Consider the following 20356-nt stretch of genomic DNA (forward strand, 5'->3'; position numbering starts at 1 on the left):
TTTTACTATTTTGAAGCATTTAATTTTTTTTAATTATCTACAGTATTTTTGTTTACCATACGAAAAATCGGTTTAATTACATGGTGTTACAAATTTATGTTTTTTTCTATTGAACAATGGTCGTTTTTTAAATGAAACGTGCTTAATATTGTTTTAAAAAAATAATAAACACAAATTTCTTTTTAAGTAACTATTTATCGAAATATAATTAATTTAATTTTATAATGAAATTATTTTTCTGTAAATAATCTGAGGAAGTCGAAATTCCTCGATGTACGAGTATTGTATTTCTTAGATTCAAATAACCGGTAGTCGAGTAAACAACGCAAATTTCTAATTACAATACAAGCCATTCGCACACACATAAAGATGTTGAAAAAATAACGAACCGCGCCGCCTCTGCATTCCGCATTATGCAATGAGCATCATCAGCCGTCGGACAGACCAACTGTTGCGAGCTGGCGAGTTGGTCGGCGACCGACGCCGCGACGCCTGCACTACGCCGCGACGGCCCTCTGCGCGAGTGCGAGCACTTCCGGCGCGTCACGTGACCGCGGATGGAACCTGCCAAGTGACAAGTGACAAGTGCGGAGTCCAGTGGTCCTTGTGACGAGAACCCATGGGATTACTAGTGATACATGCTTGAAAGTTTCCTTAGGATTAGTGATGTGTAATCAATTAAGTTTTAACCGACGCAGACAAACTAAGTTTGATTTTTAAATCATTAAGTAGGTAAATTACATCTCTTCGCACTTAAAATAGAGTTATTAATTATTTACTTGCATTGATAATACGAAAAGGGTGAATAATATAAAAGTTTCACATTACTATGCATAATATCTACTTTGGTTTTTGATATATTTATTGCAAGTATGTATTATCTTTTTCATTCTTAGCAGAATTTATAAAATACGGAAAATAATTTATGTAACAATTTTTTTTCATTATTTTGAATAACGTATTTTATACTATTAAGCACTAAGTTCTTGACCCTAGAGATTATATATCTATTATGACATACATTAATGGTATCCTAACTGAGAAAAAACGTGTGTTTATACAAAGGTAGAAATCTGATCTTTCCAGGGCTTATGACATGGCATTTGGCTGACTTGCATGATCACTTTTATTATTGTGTAACATTCATCATTATGCCCCATATTATTTAACACCCGTGTTGCATTAATTTTGATAGATGCATATGGTTGAAAGTGAAATGTTAAGTAACATTACGGAAGCCCCGAAATGCTCAGATATTCCCTGCGTATAAAAACAATAGATGATTAGTCTCAGTTTAGAAAACCATGCCTTAATGAAAATTGTCGTATTGTAGATACATAAAATAAACAGTAAAGAGCCACTTAACGTTATCAAATAATACCTTGTTTCACAAAGTAAAAACGAATCAAATACATATTAATTTATTATTAGATTAAAACCAATATTTTTAGCTTTTCCACTTTTTTATTTGACCAGCGACCGGGTTTCGTCGTTACCGACATCATCAGACTGGTGATGTCGGTAACGACGAAACCCGGTCGCTGGTCAAATAAAAAAAGTGGAAAAGCTAAAAATATTGGTTTTAATCTAATAATAAATTTAAAATGCAATTCCATCACGAAGTGTCAGTGGATAATATAAATCTATTAAATACATATTACATTTTTTCATAATAAATTTAAATTTATGGCGTTTTCGTAGAATATGAAAATAAGTAATTGAACATTTTTACAGAATGAAAATATTGTCAGAATGAACAACATTAAAGCGCTCTTGAGGTATTATTTTACGAAAATGGCGCTATATAAATTTTCCAAATTTATTTTTATTATTTATTAAATAAAATGTTTTTGTGTATAACTTAATCAACTTAAAGTGTTCATTACGTGCCAACTTATTTAACTTTTTATAATGTTTTTGGATACTAATATAGAACGGTTTCAAATCAAACAGCCTTTTCCTCCATTCTAATTTATTAAGTTCAATCTAAATTATTTGTGAAAGTATTTCAGATTTCATGATGCCAGTTTTGTCGTATTTTCACTAACAGTAAAACGCCGACATACTGTCTGGTTATGTGAGAGAATTGGCTGGAAGGATTGAAGACGTTCATTTTAGTTCAGTTAATTTCACAATTAATATTTTATGAAAACATTTGAAACATTATAAAGGTAGTCGAAACCGGAGCCTTTAGCATGGTAGTCAAACACTATCGTCAAGAAATTAAATTAAAATAGTTTTTATACTGTTAGGTACATATAATGTGTATTTTTTACACGCCTGCATGACCTCGATGATTGCAATAAAATAAAGATAATATTTTTATAGCGATTTGAGCAGCACTTGCATTATTCATTTAGAAAACCACACAAATTGGTATTATATATGATGGAGATAGCAGCAAATTCAGAATTTACCGATGAAGGATTATTGGAGAATTTCAATTTCGCTTTCGATATCCTCATACATGGGATCAATCAAAACAATATTGCTTGTATTCGTGACTCTCGTTTTACTATTCAATTTTAATATTATTGACATAACGTACCCTCGTTATGTCAATTTACAGTTAGCTGATGACTGACTATAGATGTAGAGCTGTGATTTTTCAAGTGCTGTGTGGTACCTGTTAACCTGTTTTTTGATGTATTGAGAGAATAAATATAAAAATAAAATCATAGATTATTGGTAAATAATAAAAAAAAAATATTGAAAAAACTTTAAAAAAATAACATTTGTAAAACATAATTTTGGTTGAAACGTATTTTTTATACATTGTAAGTTATAACCTTAAATTTGACAGCTAAACAAAGGTCTTGTCATGCGTAAAGTGACGTCAATCTTGAACCAACCAATAGAAAAATAAATACACTAGTGACAGTTTATGACATACTTGTATTACAAAGGTAGATAAATATACAAATTATATTTGGAAATGTTTAACGACAGCGGCCTCGTCCTCTTTGGGTTTTTTAGACCACGGGCATTGAGCTCCGGTAATTTACTTCGGAAAATGATGATTTTAAGTGGATGAGATTAGGACACAGGGGGTGAAGATCAATTAGGAATGATTATTTTATTTTTAGTATATACTACGTAGATTTTTATGTATTCATAGATTTTGTAGGTCAAATTTTACACACAATTATGAATAAGGGCAGGTATCGATTTGACATATATCAACTTTTATTGTATTATGATAATATCTTACTTAGTAGGAATTATTCATATTTAATTATGATGTATGAAAAAAAAAAGTTTTCTGTTTGTTAAGTTGACTAGCAACTTTATGAATCGTCAAGACCGTCGAAATAAATTATTAATTTGAATATTGAAAAATAGATGTAATTTGTAAAATCCCATTTTACGTACGAGAACGTACAGTATCGAACAGATTAATTGAAACAAAACTTTTTTTTTGTATTTTCAACACCCTCTAAAAAATGTTTTAAGGGTGTTCCTTGTATTATGGACCAGGACTGCTTCTTTCAGTGACTGAGATGATGAATAGCGAGAAGTATCACCCAATTCTACTAGAAAAGATACTACCAGAGATACAAAAACGAAGATAAAATGGTAATGAAATATTTCAACAGGATTTAACCTGCCACAAATCCAAAAAAAATCACACAAAAACAATGGACTGTATTGGACTGGTCAAGAATTTTGCCAGACATAAACCTAATTAAATAGAACTATCGGCAATCTGTAAGAATCGTCTTTCCAAAATTGATTGCACTACGGTGGAAAAGCTCATTTTGTCCATAATTCAGGTATAGTTTCGAGACGAAAAAATGGCATCCACGTGCCGAAACCTTATATAATAGATGCCAAGAGGAGTAAAATATTTTATTGAGCCCAAATGAGATCATATTGAATATTAATTTGTGATATAACTAATAAACAAAAGATTTTACAAAACTTTTTACGAAAATACAACAAAAAAGTTTTGTTTCAATTAATCTGTCCGATACTGTATAATGTATAATATAAGGTTTTTAGTTTTTTTATTTTAAAATCTTTAGATATAGCATTCAAATTTTTCAATATATATCTAAGGTATCTCGAAAGAGACAAAGCATGTTTCAATACGAAGGGAATATTGTCTAGACAGGGTTTTCGACCTGGCAGTGGCTGGTTTAAATGATCATTTTATACATTGTGAGACGTTCACTATTCTGATAATTATTGCATACATTTTCGTTCTAGGATATTGTCAGTATTTTAATAATCTTCCTCGTATTTAGAACTGCCATCTGCTGAAAATTTTGTAAAATAAGCTTTCCCTCTCATGACCACAGGTGGTAATTCTTTTTGTATCTTGTTATCGTCCTAAGGAATTAAAATAAATTTTATTTTTTAAAAGCATAAAAAAATAAATGAAAGTAGACATTAGTTTGGTAATGCCGTAACAAGGAGAAACAATTGTCAGGATTATTTATTTATTTTTTTATTTTATTTTTTATTTTATTTGGGTAAACAACAGCAACATATGTAAAACAAAATAATTAAAATATATGCATTAAACAAGCCAATTAAAGTTAATTACAGAAACATAAAGATAATTACAAAATATTTAGTGTAGTGTAGATGTATTATTATTTTTATTTAACAAAATGAAATTAACAACTTAGTCAACCCTAAAAGTCAGTGATTTAAATATTTAAATATAAATTTTGAAGTTATAAAAATTAAACGCCAAATCAATAAATATAATTAAATATTTGTTTGTACATACATAAATAATATTGTGCTTTATTTAATTTAATTTTATTTTAGTGTTATAAAGGTATTATTCGAAGAACAGAGAACGGTATAGTTGGTCGGAATCGTTATTCGTTATCTAGACTGATGACTTCAGTCCACGAGTGTTGTGTAATACAGCACTAATTTAGATTACTCGCGACTAAAATTAGATTGTGTTGTCTTAACATTAGATAAATATCAGTTGTTCGATTGACAATGATCAGAGTAAATTTAGTAAGCATAGTATATTCATGATTAAATCAAATAATTACGTTTTATAACAATCAAGTCAATGTTTTAAAAATATTGAGTATTATATTAATAACTCACAAATTAAATTTAATAACTAATTAATATTTTCCCGTATGAAGTTTCATTTTATATCCGTGTAATATTGATGTAACTTTTTTGTATTCATAAATTTTCAGTTAAAATTTACAAAAACGTGTCACTGAAATTTCACAAAACAAATTAACATTTTAGAATGTCTGTTTAATACTCGTAAACAACTCATTTTAAATTAAAATAATAAAAAGTATTTTCCAACATTTTTTCAATCTTTTATTGTGACACGTGTTTTGATACATTCACCATAATTATCAAATACAGTCTTCGATAATCATGCTGAATGTTTCGCAACACGTGTCGCAAAAGAATTTAAGAAAAATGCTATTTATAAAGCAAAATTGAAATGAAAAATAAATACATATTACCACTTAACGACAGTTGAATCACTTAATCAAAACATGGTTATAACTCACTAGTTCGTCATTAGTAATGAAATCAAGAATTACTTGGCCAAATGACACGATATTATTCGTTTCTATCTACCTCAAATAAACATTTAATCATAGTTTTATTAAAAACAGATCAGTAAATTAATTACTTTCGTAAAATCGATAGTAATTACATAATCGTGATGGTATTTTTTTACGAAAATGGCGCTATATAAGTTATCCAAATCTATTATTATAAAAAAATGTTTTTATTTGGGATAAGGTATTGTGATGAAAGATTTATATTATCCACTGACACTTCGTGATATAATTGCATTTTTAATATATTATTAGATTAAAACCAATATTTTTAGCTTTTCACTTTATTTTCATTTGACCAGCGACCGGGTTTCGTCGTTACCGACATCATCAGACTGGTGATGATGTCGGTACCAGTCTGATGATGTCGGTAACGACGAAACCCGGTCGCTGGTCAAATAAAAATAAAGTGGAAAAGCTAAAAATATTGGTTTTAATTTAATAATATATTATTGTGATGATGTTATTCTCAGATTTGATATCGATTCCCCAATTTCGGTTTACAGTATCTTCTTTTAGCATTGCCCACTTAAAATTAAAATTCTTTGTTTAACTATTAAATGAGCTTTTAGACAAAGCACTTAGTTCACAAATAAATTAGTGGGAAAGTAAAACGGAGCTCTTTTTTTATTTGTACAAGTATTGTTCTTCTTACAAGTTATCGGTACAAAGTCAACGTCGGGGAGACCCGACACGACACGTAAAGAAGAAGAAAAATATTTAACTATCACGCCGTTTCCCCGCAGGGGTAGGCAAAGAGAATATAACGATAGAATAGTATTTCTTGAATGTTTTTCGCAGATACTTTGGCACATTTTATAAACTTTATAAAATTAAACAACTTTGCTTTAACCACTTTTTTTATTATTATTTTTTATTACTGAGATTTTTTACGGAGTTTTTGGTAAGGGAATGTAATTAATTATGAGTATTTTAATGTTTTTAATGTTTTAGAATTTAATAAACCCTGATGACAAGGTTCTTGTCGAAACCGGTAAGTTAAAGTGTACTAATAATAAAAAAATGGTTAAAACAAAGTTGTTTAATTATATTAAGTTTATAGAATGGTATGTTTTATTTCGTTCAGTCGCAATTTTGTTAGTAATAAATGCCGCTAAAATAACGTCGCATCATTTCTCGGAAGTACGGATATAGGTATTCGAAACGGTGCAGTATTTTTATGATGACTTACGAGAGAGTGTTGCTATTTCTGTCGGTGGAGAAAATCAGATATTTAAAGTACGACTAATCGCAAACGAGTGACATTTATGGCATATAAATAGTTCACGAGACAGATCAGGCAATGCTCACGTGGCCATTTTAGTCAATCTTTCAGCCGATCCGGTCGTTAAAACCCGCTAGAAATATTTACATCGTTATCTACGAATATTATTTCGGTACTCCTTCATATCTATTTTGAAAATGAGAAAAATATAATTGCACAAACGTGCGGTCACTTCAAATTTGTGTCTTTATGACATAAGTATATTCGGATGATGTATTTTTCGTGCTCGGATATGTGGAACTAATTTATTTTACATGCATTATTAATTCTGGATGCACTAAATTTGTCTACTGAATAAAACAAAATATTTTATGGTATTTTTTTTTTGTATTTGCCGCATATTTTTCCCCAGTTTTGTTTAAAAAAATACTAATAAATTTACTTACCAAATAACTATTACGCCGCTCCTCCACAAAGGTAGTCGGAAAGAATAAAACGCCACGAAACGCATCGTTGCAAGCATTCATCGCTTTTGCCACATTTATGCGTCTCCTTATACCTACCCGGCGATCATTCCGACTTCTGACTCTTCAATTTCAAATATTAAAGGAACTTAATCATGCCAAGTTGTCTTTAATCTTACTTTGCTTTTATTTCAACTACATTCACCTACAATTGTTCATTCACCTCACTCATTTCGTTACATATGATTAAACTATCTCAACACACTCAAATAAGTTTTATCGATAATGCTTATCTCAGCGTTGCATTTTTTTCCTTTTCACAATTCGAAAATCTTTTATACATCGTTTTGCAATTCGTTTGTCTGAGTGATCGCACTAGATTTTTTTGTATATTTTGGATCATCTTCTTCTGATCCTTATTCGCAGTGTTCTTGATCGTTACTTTCACGAAGGCGATGCGATTTAACTACAACAAAGAAATATTAAAATAAATATAAAACTTAGAAGTCACTATTATTTGTTTTGACTGTCCCTGGGAATCGAGCTCGTAGCTTTCAGCAGAGTAGCTTAAGGCGCTTATCATTACACTACTGATAAGGATAATTTGGATTACATTTTTTAAAAATGAAAGCTTATTTGAACAAAGACGTTAGTTATATTTGTATCAGGTGAATATAATATTAGCTTAATGTTTATGCCTCACGAAAAACGTACCTTTCATGTTAAGTTTACTAGACAAAATTAGTTTCTATATACGCACAGCTGTGTCGGTTACTTTACGTGTATAATTCTCTGAGGAAATTATCTTTTTGAAGTCTATAAATATTAAGGAGAATATAAAGAACATGTATTGTAATACTCTTACTTTCACATGTAAATTATATGTTGCAGAGATTCTAGAAGCTTCAATAAATAAAATCATAAAGAAACGTCAGACGCTAGATATTATATTACATTTTTCCTCTTACGAAAAATGGCTGTGTCTCAAATTATATTATATCAAAAATTACTTATACTTACAAATTATATTATATTAAAATTTAATAGGATTCCAAAAAAAACAATTTCTTTCATCCATATAAATAAATATTGTAGGTAAGAGTAATAATAATATGTTTAGATTATAAAATATATCATGATTATATAACTAAACATACATTATTTTTTGTCATCTCAACATAGACGAAGAAGGATATATATATCGATATTTACAGGGCTTCCGACCGACAAAGCCTGGGTTAAGATATTACTTTACACACGTGTAACATTCACCCCATTCTTCTCATGACTGTCAACCACACTATTATTTTTTTTTTAAACTTCTAGATATATTATATTGATCTGACTCGTAACGCAATATGTGCGAGTTTCACAACAGCCATCTATGTTGGAATGAGGAAAGCTTTTTTTTAGTAGTATTGTCGATCATGGATAGAATAGAATGATGAATATAACACGTGTATAAAGTGATCAGTTAACCAGCCTAAGATAGATCATAAGCCTTGTAAATACGCAAATTACCATTTTCTATTTCATCTATGTTGATATATCAAAAAAATCTTTCTTAGATTCATATTGCAATTGGCGAAAATCGAGCCTGCGATATCAGTTTCGCATTCTAGGGTCAATCCAACTATGCCACGGCGCCTATTCAATTTGCCTAGATATTGAAATGTTGTTAGTGAAAAACAAATCAAATATCTTTTTTATGTGTCTAAATAAATATTTTATATATAAAAATAAATTTTTATATTTGCATGTTTTCATATCAAATCTATTCATATTTGATCGGAAAACTGGGGCAAGGACAATCGTATGTATCGTACATATTGATGCGTATACAAAAAATATAGATTTAAAAAAGATAAATTTATATAAAAAATATTTCAGTTAAATTTCAGCGACAGTGAAACCTACACAGCGTACAGCTTCCATCGAGCGTGGCTATTAAAGCTAGGGATAGGTTTCATTTTTCAGGAGGCTTTGAAGGTTTTTGGGGCGGAATAAACTTAATATCCGGTGGCGGGACCTTCTACTGAATTTCAGAACGGCACAAAAACAACCCCGAGCTTTTCAAAAGCAGGGATACTAAAACACAAACAAGCGGCAGCATATTTTTCAAAAGGAAATTATTAATAGGTTTATTGATATTGGAATTTTTGCGAAATGAAATTTAATATGATAAGGGTTGTTTTTGTTTATTCCAACGTATGGTAACTCAACTCAGTATTTCTAAAAACTTTTTATTATTTTTTTTACCTAGTATGGAATATTTTTTAACAACCATAAACTTTTAAACTTTTTTTTAAATCCGTGTAGACAGGTTACTGAATAGTTAAAATGTCATGGTATTTCACTGTATTAAAAAAAATCATATTTCGCCATTTCAGATGTGCGATACATTGATTTAGATAAATATATTTATAAGATAAGTATACCTAATGGTATTTTTGCATATCCCGTCTGCGTGTTTCTCAAGTATACCCAAATAACAAGCTTCTTAATTAAATTTAAAAAATAAGTTTAATTGTGCGTTGAACATTTTCATTATTATACCTTGATTTCATAATTATAACCTGATCCTTATCCTCACCCACTGGATGGTATAGAAGCAGTGTTATCTTGATCGTTAAATACATGAAGGAAATCAGCCTTCCGCATCAGGTACTTGCCCAGGGTCATTTCGAATTAATATTAATCTAAAAAATCACTGATATTTACTTTTAGCCTTTTGGGAATCGAACCTGGGACCTTCAGCATGGTAGCCTAGCACGCTAACCATTACTCTATGTAGGCGGACTTTTCATCATTACGGCCTATTTGGTACCTACATACATTTATGATTATATGGAGCTCTGACTATGTTGCACCATCCACAGCTCTCTGGACCATGCTTGCTAGGTTTTTCAAACTTTAATACGGCATAATGCCTCTATCATTCAATTGCTCTATTTACTTTATTACACCTATTTCTTCCTACATTATATTATTAAAAAGGTAATTAAGATTTAGATTCTTGGAACATTTTTTTCTCAGTAGATCTCACATAGTAACATAAAAATATTTAAAAAAATCTTTTTTTTATAACTTAAAATAATCGGAGGGCTGATCACCTTTTCTTCATGTGTAAACGATCAAGATAACATGACACAGTGCCCTATGCACCATTGGGGTGGGGATAAGGGTTTTACTATATTATTTATTATTATACCTTAAGATAGATGAAAAATAATTCGGAAAACTGGGTGAAGCGTTCTTCTTTATCTATGTTAAGATGTAAAAAAATGTAATCATAACTCCTATGTGGAGAAAATCCAGAATTGTGAACATGTGGTTGGACACAGTCAAAATGTTGTGAATATTATTCAATGTTATTATTACACGGGTATAAACATATTAAATTTTTTTAAATGTCTATTTAAGACACAAATTGCTTTCTAAGCTGTCATTTGAAGTCACATCGGGTGAATTTAAGTTGCGCAGTATGTTATTAAAATTAGTGCACAACAGTGATACTTGGAGATTTAGATGTTTACAAAGTTTGGATATTTGGGAACCTATAAAACATACGAAACAATGTCTGTGTTGAGAAATTCCAAAACATGTTTACGACTTTTTAATAATAATTGTAAGAAAATTGCGGTCATGCATACAGTCGCGTGGGTAGTGAGGGTACGTCTGATTTTGTAATTAGAATGAAAATAAAATCGTCCGAAAATGTTGCGAATTCTAGATTGCGAGTGGTTTCGCGTTTTACTTTGTGAGCATATTTATTATCTTTTTCTGACTTCCATATACAATTTATCTTCAAACCCTCATCCGGACCCGATGGTGCATAGGGCACTGCATCATATAAACGCAGTGTTATCTTGATCGTTAGCACATGAAGGAAAGGTAATCAGCCCTCTATTATACGGAATAAATATTAACGTGAAAAAAATCACTTTTATTTATTTGACCCCATCATGGGAATCGAACCCAGTACGGTGGCCGAGCATGCTGACCATTACACTAAGGAGGCGGACTAAACATTACAATAGAAAATTATAAACAAAACACCTGTTTTTAACCACTTGTGTATTTAATTGTAAAGTTAAATATGCTTTTCTACAGGTTTAAATATGAACTTCAGTTTATAATAAAATCCGTAGTTGATGGCATATTAATTAACTAGTGAAGAAGCTAAGGGCGAAAGACAATACTGGAAGAGGAATAGTATATGGAAAAGGTAGAATATAATGAATAATAAGGGCACTTTCGGTTATATATACGTCTTTGTAAAACCTGATGGAATTTAGACACAGTTTAGAACGAGTTTATTGAAAATAAAATACAAAGTGTATTATTTATTATAATTTTTGAATACTCTTTTATATAAGTGCCTTTTCCTACCTACTGTACCTTCTCAGTTTTCTTTCCAGTAATTTTCTTCTCTTTTACACTCTTTTACCAAAATCATATCACATTTATTTTGATTTTTTTTTTGTATTTCACATGCATTCGTAGTGTAATGCGATGGCAGATAACTATTATTTAAATGTATTAAGAAACAATACAAGTTTGTCTTTAAAATATGTTTTATTCAAAATTTGATTTTATTTAGTTTTATTTTTATTTTATAAAGGTACATTTTTTAATTGTTTGTTTTGCGACATTTTGAGTGTGTCCAAATACTTGTTCAAATACGTGTGTAAAGTGATCACTTTAATCAGCCCATAACGGTCGTCAGCCCCGTAAATGCCCAGACATCCATATTCTTCTTCATCTTTGATGAGATGGCAAAAAATAATATATGTATTACGGTTCTTTATGCATAGTCTGTGTTGAACCAAAATACTTACATGTTAATTTTTTTATTTTTTTAAACTATATTTTACACATTACATACAACACAACAATTTACAGTAGATAGGTTTTACAATAAAATAACTTTACTTAATTCTCTTCTCACCTTGTCTCTTTGATCGTTTAATGCAATAATGTAATATCAAACAAAATTACTGTGAAAAAAAACACAAATATTTATTTTAACCTCTCCCTGGAAATCGAACCCGGAACCTCAAGCATCCTGGATAAATTAGACTCTTTCAACGAGTAATAAATTTAAAGAATGAAACATAGTTAAGAAAAATAATAGTTTAAATAATTCTGTGGAAAGATTGACATGTAAGGTTGATAATTTCCCACCCCTTAATAAAATAACAATATTTAATAACGCCGTAGCTTGTATATTGAGGGAAGGGTGCCCGTTATGCTCGCTTAACGAAAAAATACAACCTTAAAAATGGCTAAACCTTAAATTTATGATGTCTGTTTACCGCTACTTTTTATGTATCAAACACCAATATATTTCCTTCGGTTAAGCCATAAACGTCGCCACTATTTACGTCATATTTCACTATTCGATCTGTTTTTAAAGATCACATAAAAACAACGTTTAAAACTGTTATATTTAAATGCGAGTTATTTACATGCCCGCCTCCGTAGTGTCCATTCTTGTCCGCCTCCATTTTTGTCCGCCTCCGTAGTGTAATGGTCAGCACGCTCGGCTACCGTTCTGGAGGTCCCGGGTTCGATTCCCAAGGGGGGTAAAATAAATATAAGTGATTTTTTCACTGCAATATTTATTCAATATTACCATGGACTGGTACCTGAAGCGGAGGGCTGATCACCTTTCCTTTATGTGTAAACGATCAAGATAACACTGCGTTTATATGACACAGTGCCCTATGCACCATTGGGGTGCGGATAAGGGTTAAAAAAATGTATTTACATGCACAGTCCACTGGTTTTGAAAATCCTTTTATTACAACTTTTTTATTGTTATATTAGTCAAAACATTTTAGAAATTGTTCCCAAAAACCGATATCAAAATATGTATAACGATGTAAATCGAACACTATTTTTTTGTTGTTGTTGTTAAATACAGGGTAGCACAAAATTATTCACCCTATCGAAAAAAGTTATAATTTTTGCAAATGGCGTCGTACGTCAATCATATATAACATTTGTGAACTAGACACCTGTAGTATACAAAAAGATTAAGGGTAGCGCAAAATTAATCATCAATTTTTGTTTTTGAATAGCTTATTACTAAATATTTTGTCTTTATTTTAAGTGATAAAAATCTGTATTTTGACCTTACCAACTTTTTTGTAAAGATTTGTTAGTTTTTGAAAAAAATATGATATCCGTATATATATATATATATATATTTATATATATATATATATATATATATATATATATATATATATATATATATATATATATATATATATATATATATATATATATATATATATATATATATATATAATATATATATATATATATATATATTATATATATATATATATATATATATATATATATATATATATATATATATATATATATATATATATAAATATATATATATATATATATATATATATATATATATATATATATATATATATATATATATATATATATATATAAATATATATATATATATATATATATATATATATATATATATATATATATATATATATATATATAATATATATATATATATATATATATATATATATATATATATATATATATATATATATATATACATGCGATGTATTACATGAAAGTTGTAATGTAATTAGATAGATGCAATTTCACCAAACATCAAAATAATATTTGTCAAAGTAGTTAATCACCGATGTAAATGGATTACACACAAGTTCAAAATAACGCTAAGATATCGCACGAGTCTTTGTGTCATGTGCCAAAACATTTGGCACAATTCCGCTATTATACTATACCAAACCCACATACCTCTACTTACCGATATATATTTACATACGTGATACACATATTCACTTGTCTAGACGCGAAAATAGACACCCACACATAGATAGGCATTTTTATTGGGCACATTTTGATTCATATTTATACCTCAATGAAATTTTAAAATATCATCAACATATCGCGAGAAATGTGAGTTTATTATAGACTCTAAAACAGTGATGACAGACACAAAAATATAAACTTATTTATTTGTGGTGTTCCAAAAGCTTAACATTTTGAGTGTGTTCAAATACTTGTTCGCAAATCTTAATTATCTCCAACTAGCAGTTATTTATTGATTATAAATTTCCACACTTCTATATTTTTCTTCATCTATGTTGAGATGTCAAAAAATAACGTGAAAAATAACTCCTAATTGGAGATAATCAAGATTTGTTAACGAGTATTTGGACACACTCAAAATGCTGTAAATAAATTGATTGATCAAATTATAAGGCAAAATAAAAATAAATAAATGATGTTTTCTAGCGTTTTTCAAGTGTGTGAATATAATCCAGGATTCGGACCTCACATACAAATGAAAGAGTTTCTGCTTCATAAAAGCTTCCTTTATCCAACCAACGATGTCTGTAGTGAAGTCTAGCACACTGTGTTTCGAGTTTGATAATATGATCAATATATCTAGAAGTTTCATGAATTTGAGTAGTGTGGATGTCAATCATGGGTGGAATTGGTGAATGTTACAGGTGTGTAATAAAATGATTGCTTAAACCAACCTATGACGGTCGTAAGCCCTGTAAATGCCCAGACTTCTATATTCTTCTCCATCTTTATTGAGATGTCAAAAAAATAATACTCCCTGTTTAACATTTTTAAGGTAAGGAATGAAAATGTTAAAGTCGTTTATAATAAGGACATAATATTGAAAAAAAGTATTCATAATAATAAAAAATAATAAGCTGCGTCAGTTAAAAATGAGAAATGGATTTAAAAATAATGACTTGAATATGAAAAAGGGAAGATTCTTTGTTGTAAAGGACAGAGTTGACAGTTGAAAAAGATTTTTTATTTTAAGGGTGAAAAACGTCATGTTATTCCACGGTTCTCGATTGTTTTAATTTATGGCTAGATTTTTTTAAACGGGGCTTTAAATCAATCTGCACACTATCAAAAGCCTACTGCCACTACACACTGCCAAAAGCCTACTGCCGCTGCACACTGCCAAAAGCCTACTTGCACACTTTCATAAGTCCAAGAATCACAAATTTCGTAACTACTGGAAAAAAATTCTCGGAATAAAAGTGTATTTATCTTCGTAAGGACCGACACAAATTAGTATGGTAAAATATGGAAATGAATTACGAACCATTATTTTTTTAAGCTTCTAATTGAATTTCTGATAAAATTCAACGAAAAAGAAATCTTGTTGAATTAATGCAGAACAAACAATAAGGAAGAAAAAATACACATCGAATTAGGAAAATTCTTTTATTTACTTAGTGGAGGGTCTAAATACTAAAAATAAATAAGCAATTCTGAATATTTATCAAATGTTGATGGATACATTAACATTTATATTTAAATATCGCGAGCGAAGCTCAACGTTCAAACATCAATATAATTTATTTTTTTCGTTACGATTTGGCAGTCACTTTGTGGTAGAATCTATCCATTTTTAACTAAAGTTTTACTTAGTAAATACCACTTTTTATAAAAATCTACTGTGACACGTGTTTTGATGCATTCCGTATCAGCAACGGTGTTTGAAAATGATGCGGAGTGTATCGATACACGTTGCACAGTAGATTTTAAGAAATAGTGGTATTTACTAAGTAATATTTTCATTTTAATGCTGAAATGTATTTATCTGCCACCATAGTTTACTGGTTACTGCGTTTGACTACCATGCTCGAGAATCATGGTCCAATTTCTAGGAGTTTCAAAATATTTAAAGTATTTTTTCACTCTTTTTCTTCTTGTAACTCTTATCCACACCCAATGCTGCATAGGTCATAGTTTTACACACGTACACGAGGCAGTGTTGAAGAAAAAAACTATATTGTTTGATGATTATTTTAAATATTTTAATTGTGGTCCATTTTTACAGTTGTTTATGATATGGCTTTTACCACATGATACAATTATACGGCTTAATAAAAATAAATAAAAACATGGATTAAACGGAGTTATTTTACCATTTTATAAAACATGCATTCGACAAGGTAAATTCTAAAATAAACTTGTATTTTTGATGGTTAAAGTACATTTTAAAGATGTGAAATGAGTTAGTTGGTGACAGTGAAATGTGTGAAATACTTGTGATTGACGTCATGGGATGCTTCTAACAAGATGTGATAAGAGTCCCATAAGATGATAAGCTGGTTTGTATGTATAAATTTAACTACATGTTAATTTTTAAATGAGTTCACATCCACCCCTTGTGCACATATCGTGGTTATATATACATATATGTTTATTCTAATGTCATATATACCCTAACAGTATTTTGAGAACGTACAAATAATTGTAAACAAAATACTAGATTTTACCCCACAGCGCGCTGTGGGGTAAAATCTAGTATTTTGTTTACTATCTACCGCTGCAGCGGTTAGATAGTAGAATAACAAATATAACATAATGTGATGACTTAAACTAGCCAAAGAAAAATAATAAGCTCTGCAAATACCCATGGCTTTAACGATTCCATACTCTTTGATTGCTTTGTGTAGATAAATATAACCTCACTTATAATACCTAAAAAATAAATATTGATAAAAAAGTTATGCGTTAAAGATCAGAAGTAAACTTGAAGTTATCTTACTACGCTATGCAGTTTAAGCATTAACTTTAGTATGGATCCCACCCCAGACTTCCATGGTCTAATTAAAATATTTTCTTTGATTTTTGTTGTTGTTATATTAATGAAATTATTCAATTATTGATTTCTGTTTTATTTGACTTGTATACTCAATTTTAAACGCCTGTGTAGTGTAATGTTTAGTGCATTTGGCTACCATATTTGTGGTTCCGGGTTATATTTCCAAGGGAATAGAAATATGTGAAATGAAAGGAATTTTTACTTTTTAAATAACAGTATTTCTTAAAATCTAATGTGACATGTGTTTCGATGCATTCCGCAAACAGTACTTGACAGTATCGAAACACGTTTTACATTAGATTTTTAAGAAAAAGTGGTATTTGCCAAATAAAACTCAAATTAAAAATGGATAGATGTTATCACAAAGTGACTGCCAAATCGGTTAAAAAAGATGATTTTGTGTAATGTCAAAGTTCTTTTTATTCAAGGCAACTTTAATGGAAATTTACATCTGCTAGCTAAGGTGATAACTTTATTCACTTTGACAAAGTTTTAGAATGTCCAAAAATAATCGAGTAATTAATTACCTTATTGGTTCGGTACTAAAACCTTTATTTCAAAATACATTTATTTTTAAAATATAGCACGGAGTAAAATGATTGAAAAGATAATTTTATTAATTATACAAAAAACCTCAATTATTTGTTGAGTTTTTAAAAGTAAAAAATATAGAAAAGTTTTTCTGGTAAATATCAAAAGATTTTTTTTAAAGAAGGTTTTCAGTTGACAGGCTATTGAGATGGTATTTGAGAAGTCTATTATGAATTAGTTTCCTTCTGAAAGATGAGTACTTTCCTTAGAAAAGTAATTCTAAAAACGAAATCACGAAATTAAACTTAGGGCATGCTTTCTTCATTTCACAAAATTGAATTGAATAAATGTTAACAAATAATTTAGATAATACTTTCATGAATTAAATGTTAAGAACGTACTTCAATAACCTTAATTACATTTCCCTTACAATTTATCCGTTATAAATTAATTATTCAGAATAAATATTCATCCTTAAAGATACGTTATTTTTAACCAAGTTATAAACAAAAATATTTATAATGAAAATTTAAAAATGTAAATGTTTATGGATATAAATCTACTAAATAGCGAGATAAATATTATGTATTTAAGGCCCGAAATCGATTGTAAAATAGATCTTTATTATCTTAACCCATCTCAAATTAGTAAATAATTTAGAGACTGCTTATTTTTCAACATTAAAATTGGTAATATTTACAAATCGTTTCAGCAATATTTTACCAAGAAAATAAACAATTTTTCATAAAGCGGAAATAAACTTGTCTATATTTAACATAGCGTTGATTTACACAGAGTACAAACCCTCACACGTTTAACACCAAATTTGATTTATGGATAATGTAAAATGTATTATTTTGATTATTACACATTTATACATATATGTCCCCCTCCGTAGGTCAGCACTCTCGGCTCGGTCCCGAGTTCGATTCCCAGGGGGGGGGGTCAAATAAATATAAGTGATTTTTTCACTCTAATATTTATTCAATATTACCCTGGACTGGTACCTGAAGCGGAAGGCTGATCACCTTTCCTTCATGTGTAAACGATCAAGACAACACTGCGTTTATATGACGCAGTGCCCTATACATCTATATATAGATATATACATATATATATATATATATATATATATATATATATATATATATATATATATATATATATATATATATATATTTATATATAAATATATATATACATATATATATATATATATATATATATAGATATATGCACATATATTTATATATATTTCGCTCACTCCTTTCAAGAACGTCATAAATCAAAAATCCTGATTTTTCAGGAGAACGTTTTTAAAGTTCAAAAATATAATACATTGTATTAAAAATAAATATCAAGCCACTTTTTGAACTTTTTACTATGCGACAGATCTTTTTAGGTAAAACCTGAATGTTTTTTCCCCATTAGAAAAATATTTAGTTCATCTAAAAAAATAATCTTCAAAATTACAATTATAAAAATAATCTTCTGTAGCGGGTAAATACTAAGTTTAAAATGTGCCTCTTTTGCTGCGATAAAGTACATTTTCTGGGCAATCCGAAAACGTGCGAAACTGAAAACTGACGATTTTTTATTTATGACCTTGAAAGGAGTGAGCGATATATGTTTATATATAAGTTGGACGTTGTACCTTCTCTATTAGAGAGCATTAATGAAATGTGTTTCAATAAGATGTTTCTCGTCTTCATTCCAGAATGACGATATAGCAGACCAGACGGAGCGGCTGGGAGGAGAAATGGCAGCCGTCAACTCTGTAAGTACAATTTTATGATTTCAATTTCTCATATCACAAGCGTTAAACATAAATACATGCTCATACCAATGAATTCCAGTATCGAACATGCCATTGGAAAGATTTTCTCAATTTGTTATTAAACAGCCTCATCGTACTAAGAAAAATATTTTATATTAAAAGATATTCTATTTGAACATTTTGAGTGTGTTCAAATACTTGCTCACAAAATCTGGATTATCTCCAATTACAGGAGTTATTTTCATATTATTTTTTGTCATCTTATCAAAGACGAAGAAGAATATGGAAGTTATACAAATTATAAGCTTAAATAATAAAAATGAAAATGACATTTTCTGGCGTTTCTCATGTTTGTGATTGTAATCCAGGATTCGGACCTCACATACTAATAAAAGTGTTTCTGCTCAATAAAAAGCTTCCTTTTGTCTCTCCAATGTCTCACCAGATGTCTCTAGTGAAGTTCTAGTGATCCAAGAATAATGTTTCAACCTTCCAAGAATTTGAGTAGTGTGGTTGTCAATAATGGGTAGAATTAGTGAATGTTACACGTATGTAAAGTGATCACTTAAACCAGTCTATGACGGTCGTCAGCCCCGTAAATGCCCAGATTTCCATATTCTTCTTCATCTTTGATGAAGATTTAGATGAAATAAATCATTTTATTTAAAGATATTCTATTAGCCTCAAAGTGTAGTGGTTAGCACATTTAGCTACCATACTGGAAGCTCCGGATTGATTCCCTGGGGGTCAGAAGAAATAACGAAAAAATAAAGCGATTTTTACTCTTATACCTATTTAATATCGCCCTGGACTAGTAACTGAAGCGCAGGACTCATCACATTGCCTTCACGTAATTAATGATCTTGATATCACTGTGTTAATTAGGTGAAGAGCCCTATGCACCATTAGGCGCAGATAAGGGTCAGAACAATAAATACCGATGAAGTTATATGTTTTATTGCCCAGTTAGAATTATATATTATTGCGTTTGACAATTATTCTTTGAAGACTCTTGACAAATAATGTCAGACAGATATAACAACATTAAGTCCAGCATATGAACGGATAATTTTTAGATGATCAAACTGTAAATTACTGTAGTAATCATAAAAAAATAGTCAAATTATCGTA

The 20356-nt window shown here is 29.6% G+C and overlaps 1 protein-coding gene across 4 annotated transcripts in view; it reads left to right on the forward strand.

The window, feature by feature from the left end:
- The first annotated feature begins 435 nt into the window (after nt 1-435).
- The window catches only part of LOC148310829 (uncharacterized), a 252951-nt gene continuing 233030 nt past the window's right edge, over nt 436-20356 (forward strand). For 3 of the 4 annotated variants that reach the window (XM_088257842.1, XM_088257845.1, XM_088257844.1), the window contains exons 1-3: nt 436-728; nt 16147-16424; nt 19166-19225. In XM_088257842.1, the coding sequence (XP_088113968.1) occupies nt 16410-16424; nt 19166-19225 (75 nt within the window). In that variant the 5' untranslated portion in view covers nt 436-728; nt 16147-16409. Of the gene's footprint in view, nt 733-16146; nt 16425-19165; nt 19226-20356 lie in introns of all 4 variants that reach the window. The other variant, XM_088257843.1, reaches the window with a different exon arrangement.

This window comes from Brachycentrus maculatus, unplaced genomic scaffold (genome assembly GCF_059751285.1).
Source record: "Brachycentrus maculatus isolate JH-2025_06_01 unplaced genomic scaffold, ASM5975128v1 h1tg000087l, whole genome shotgun sequence".
NCBI classification, from domain to species: Eukaryota; Metazoa; Arthropoda; class Insecta; order Trichoptera; family Brachycentridae; genus Brachycentrus; species Brachycentrus maculatus.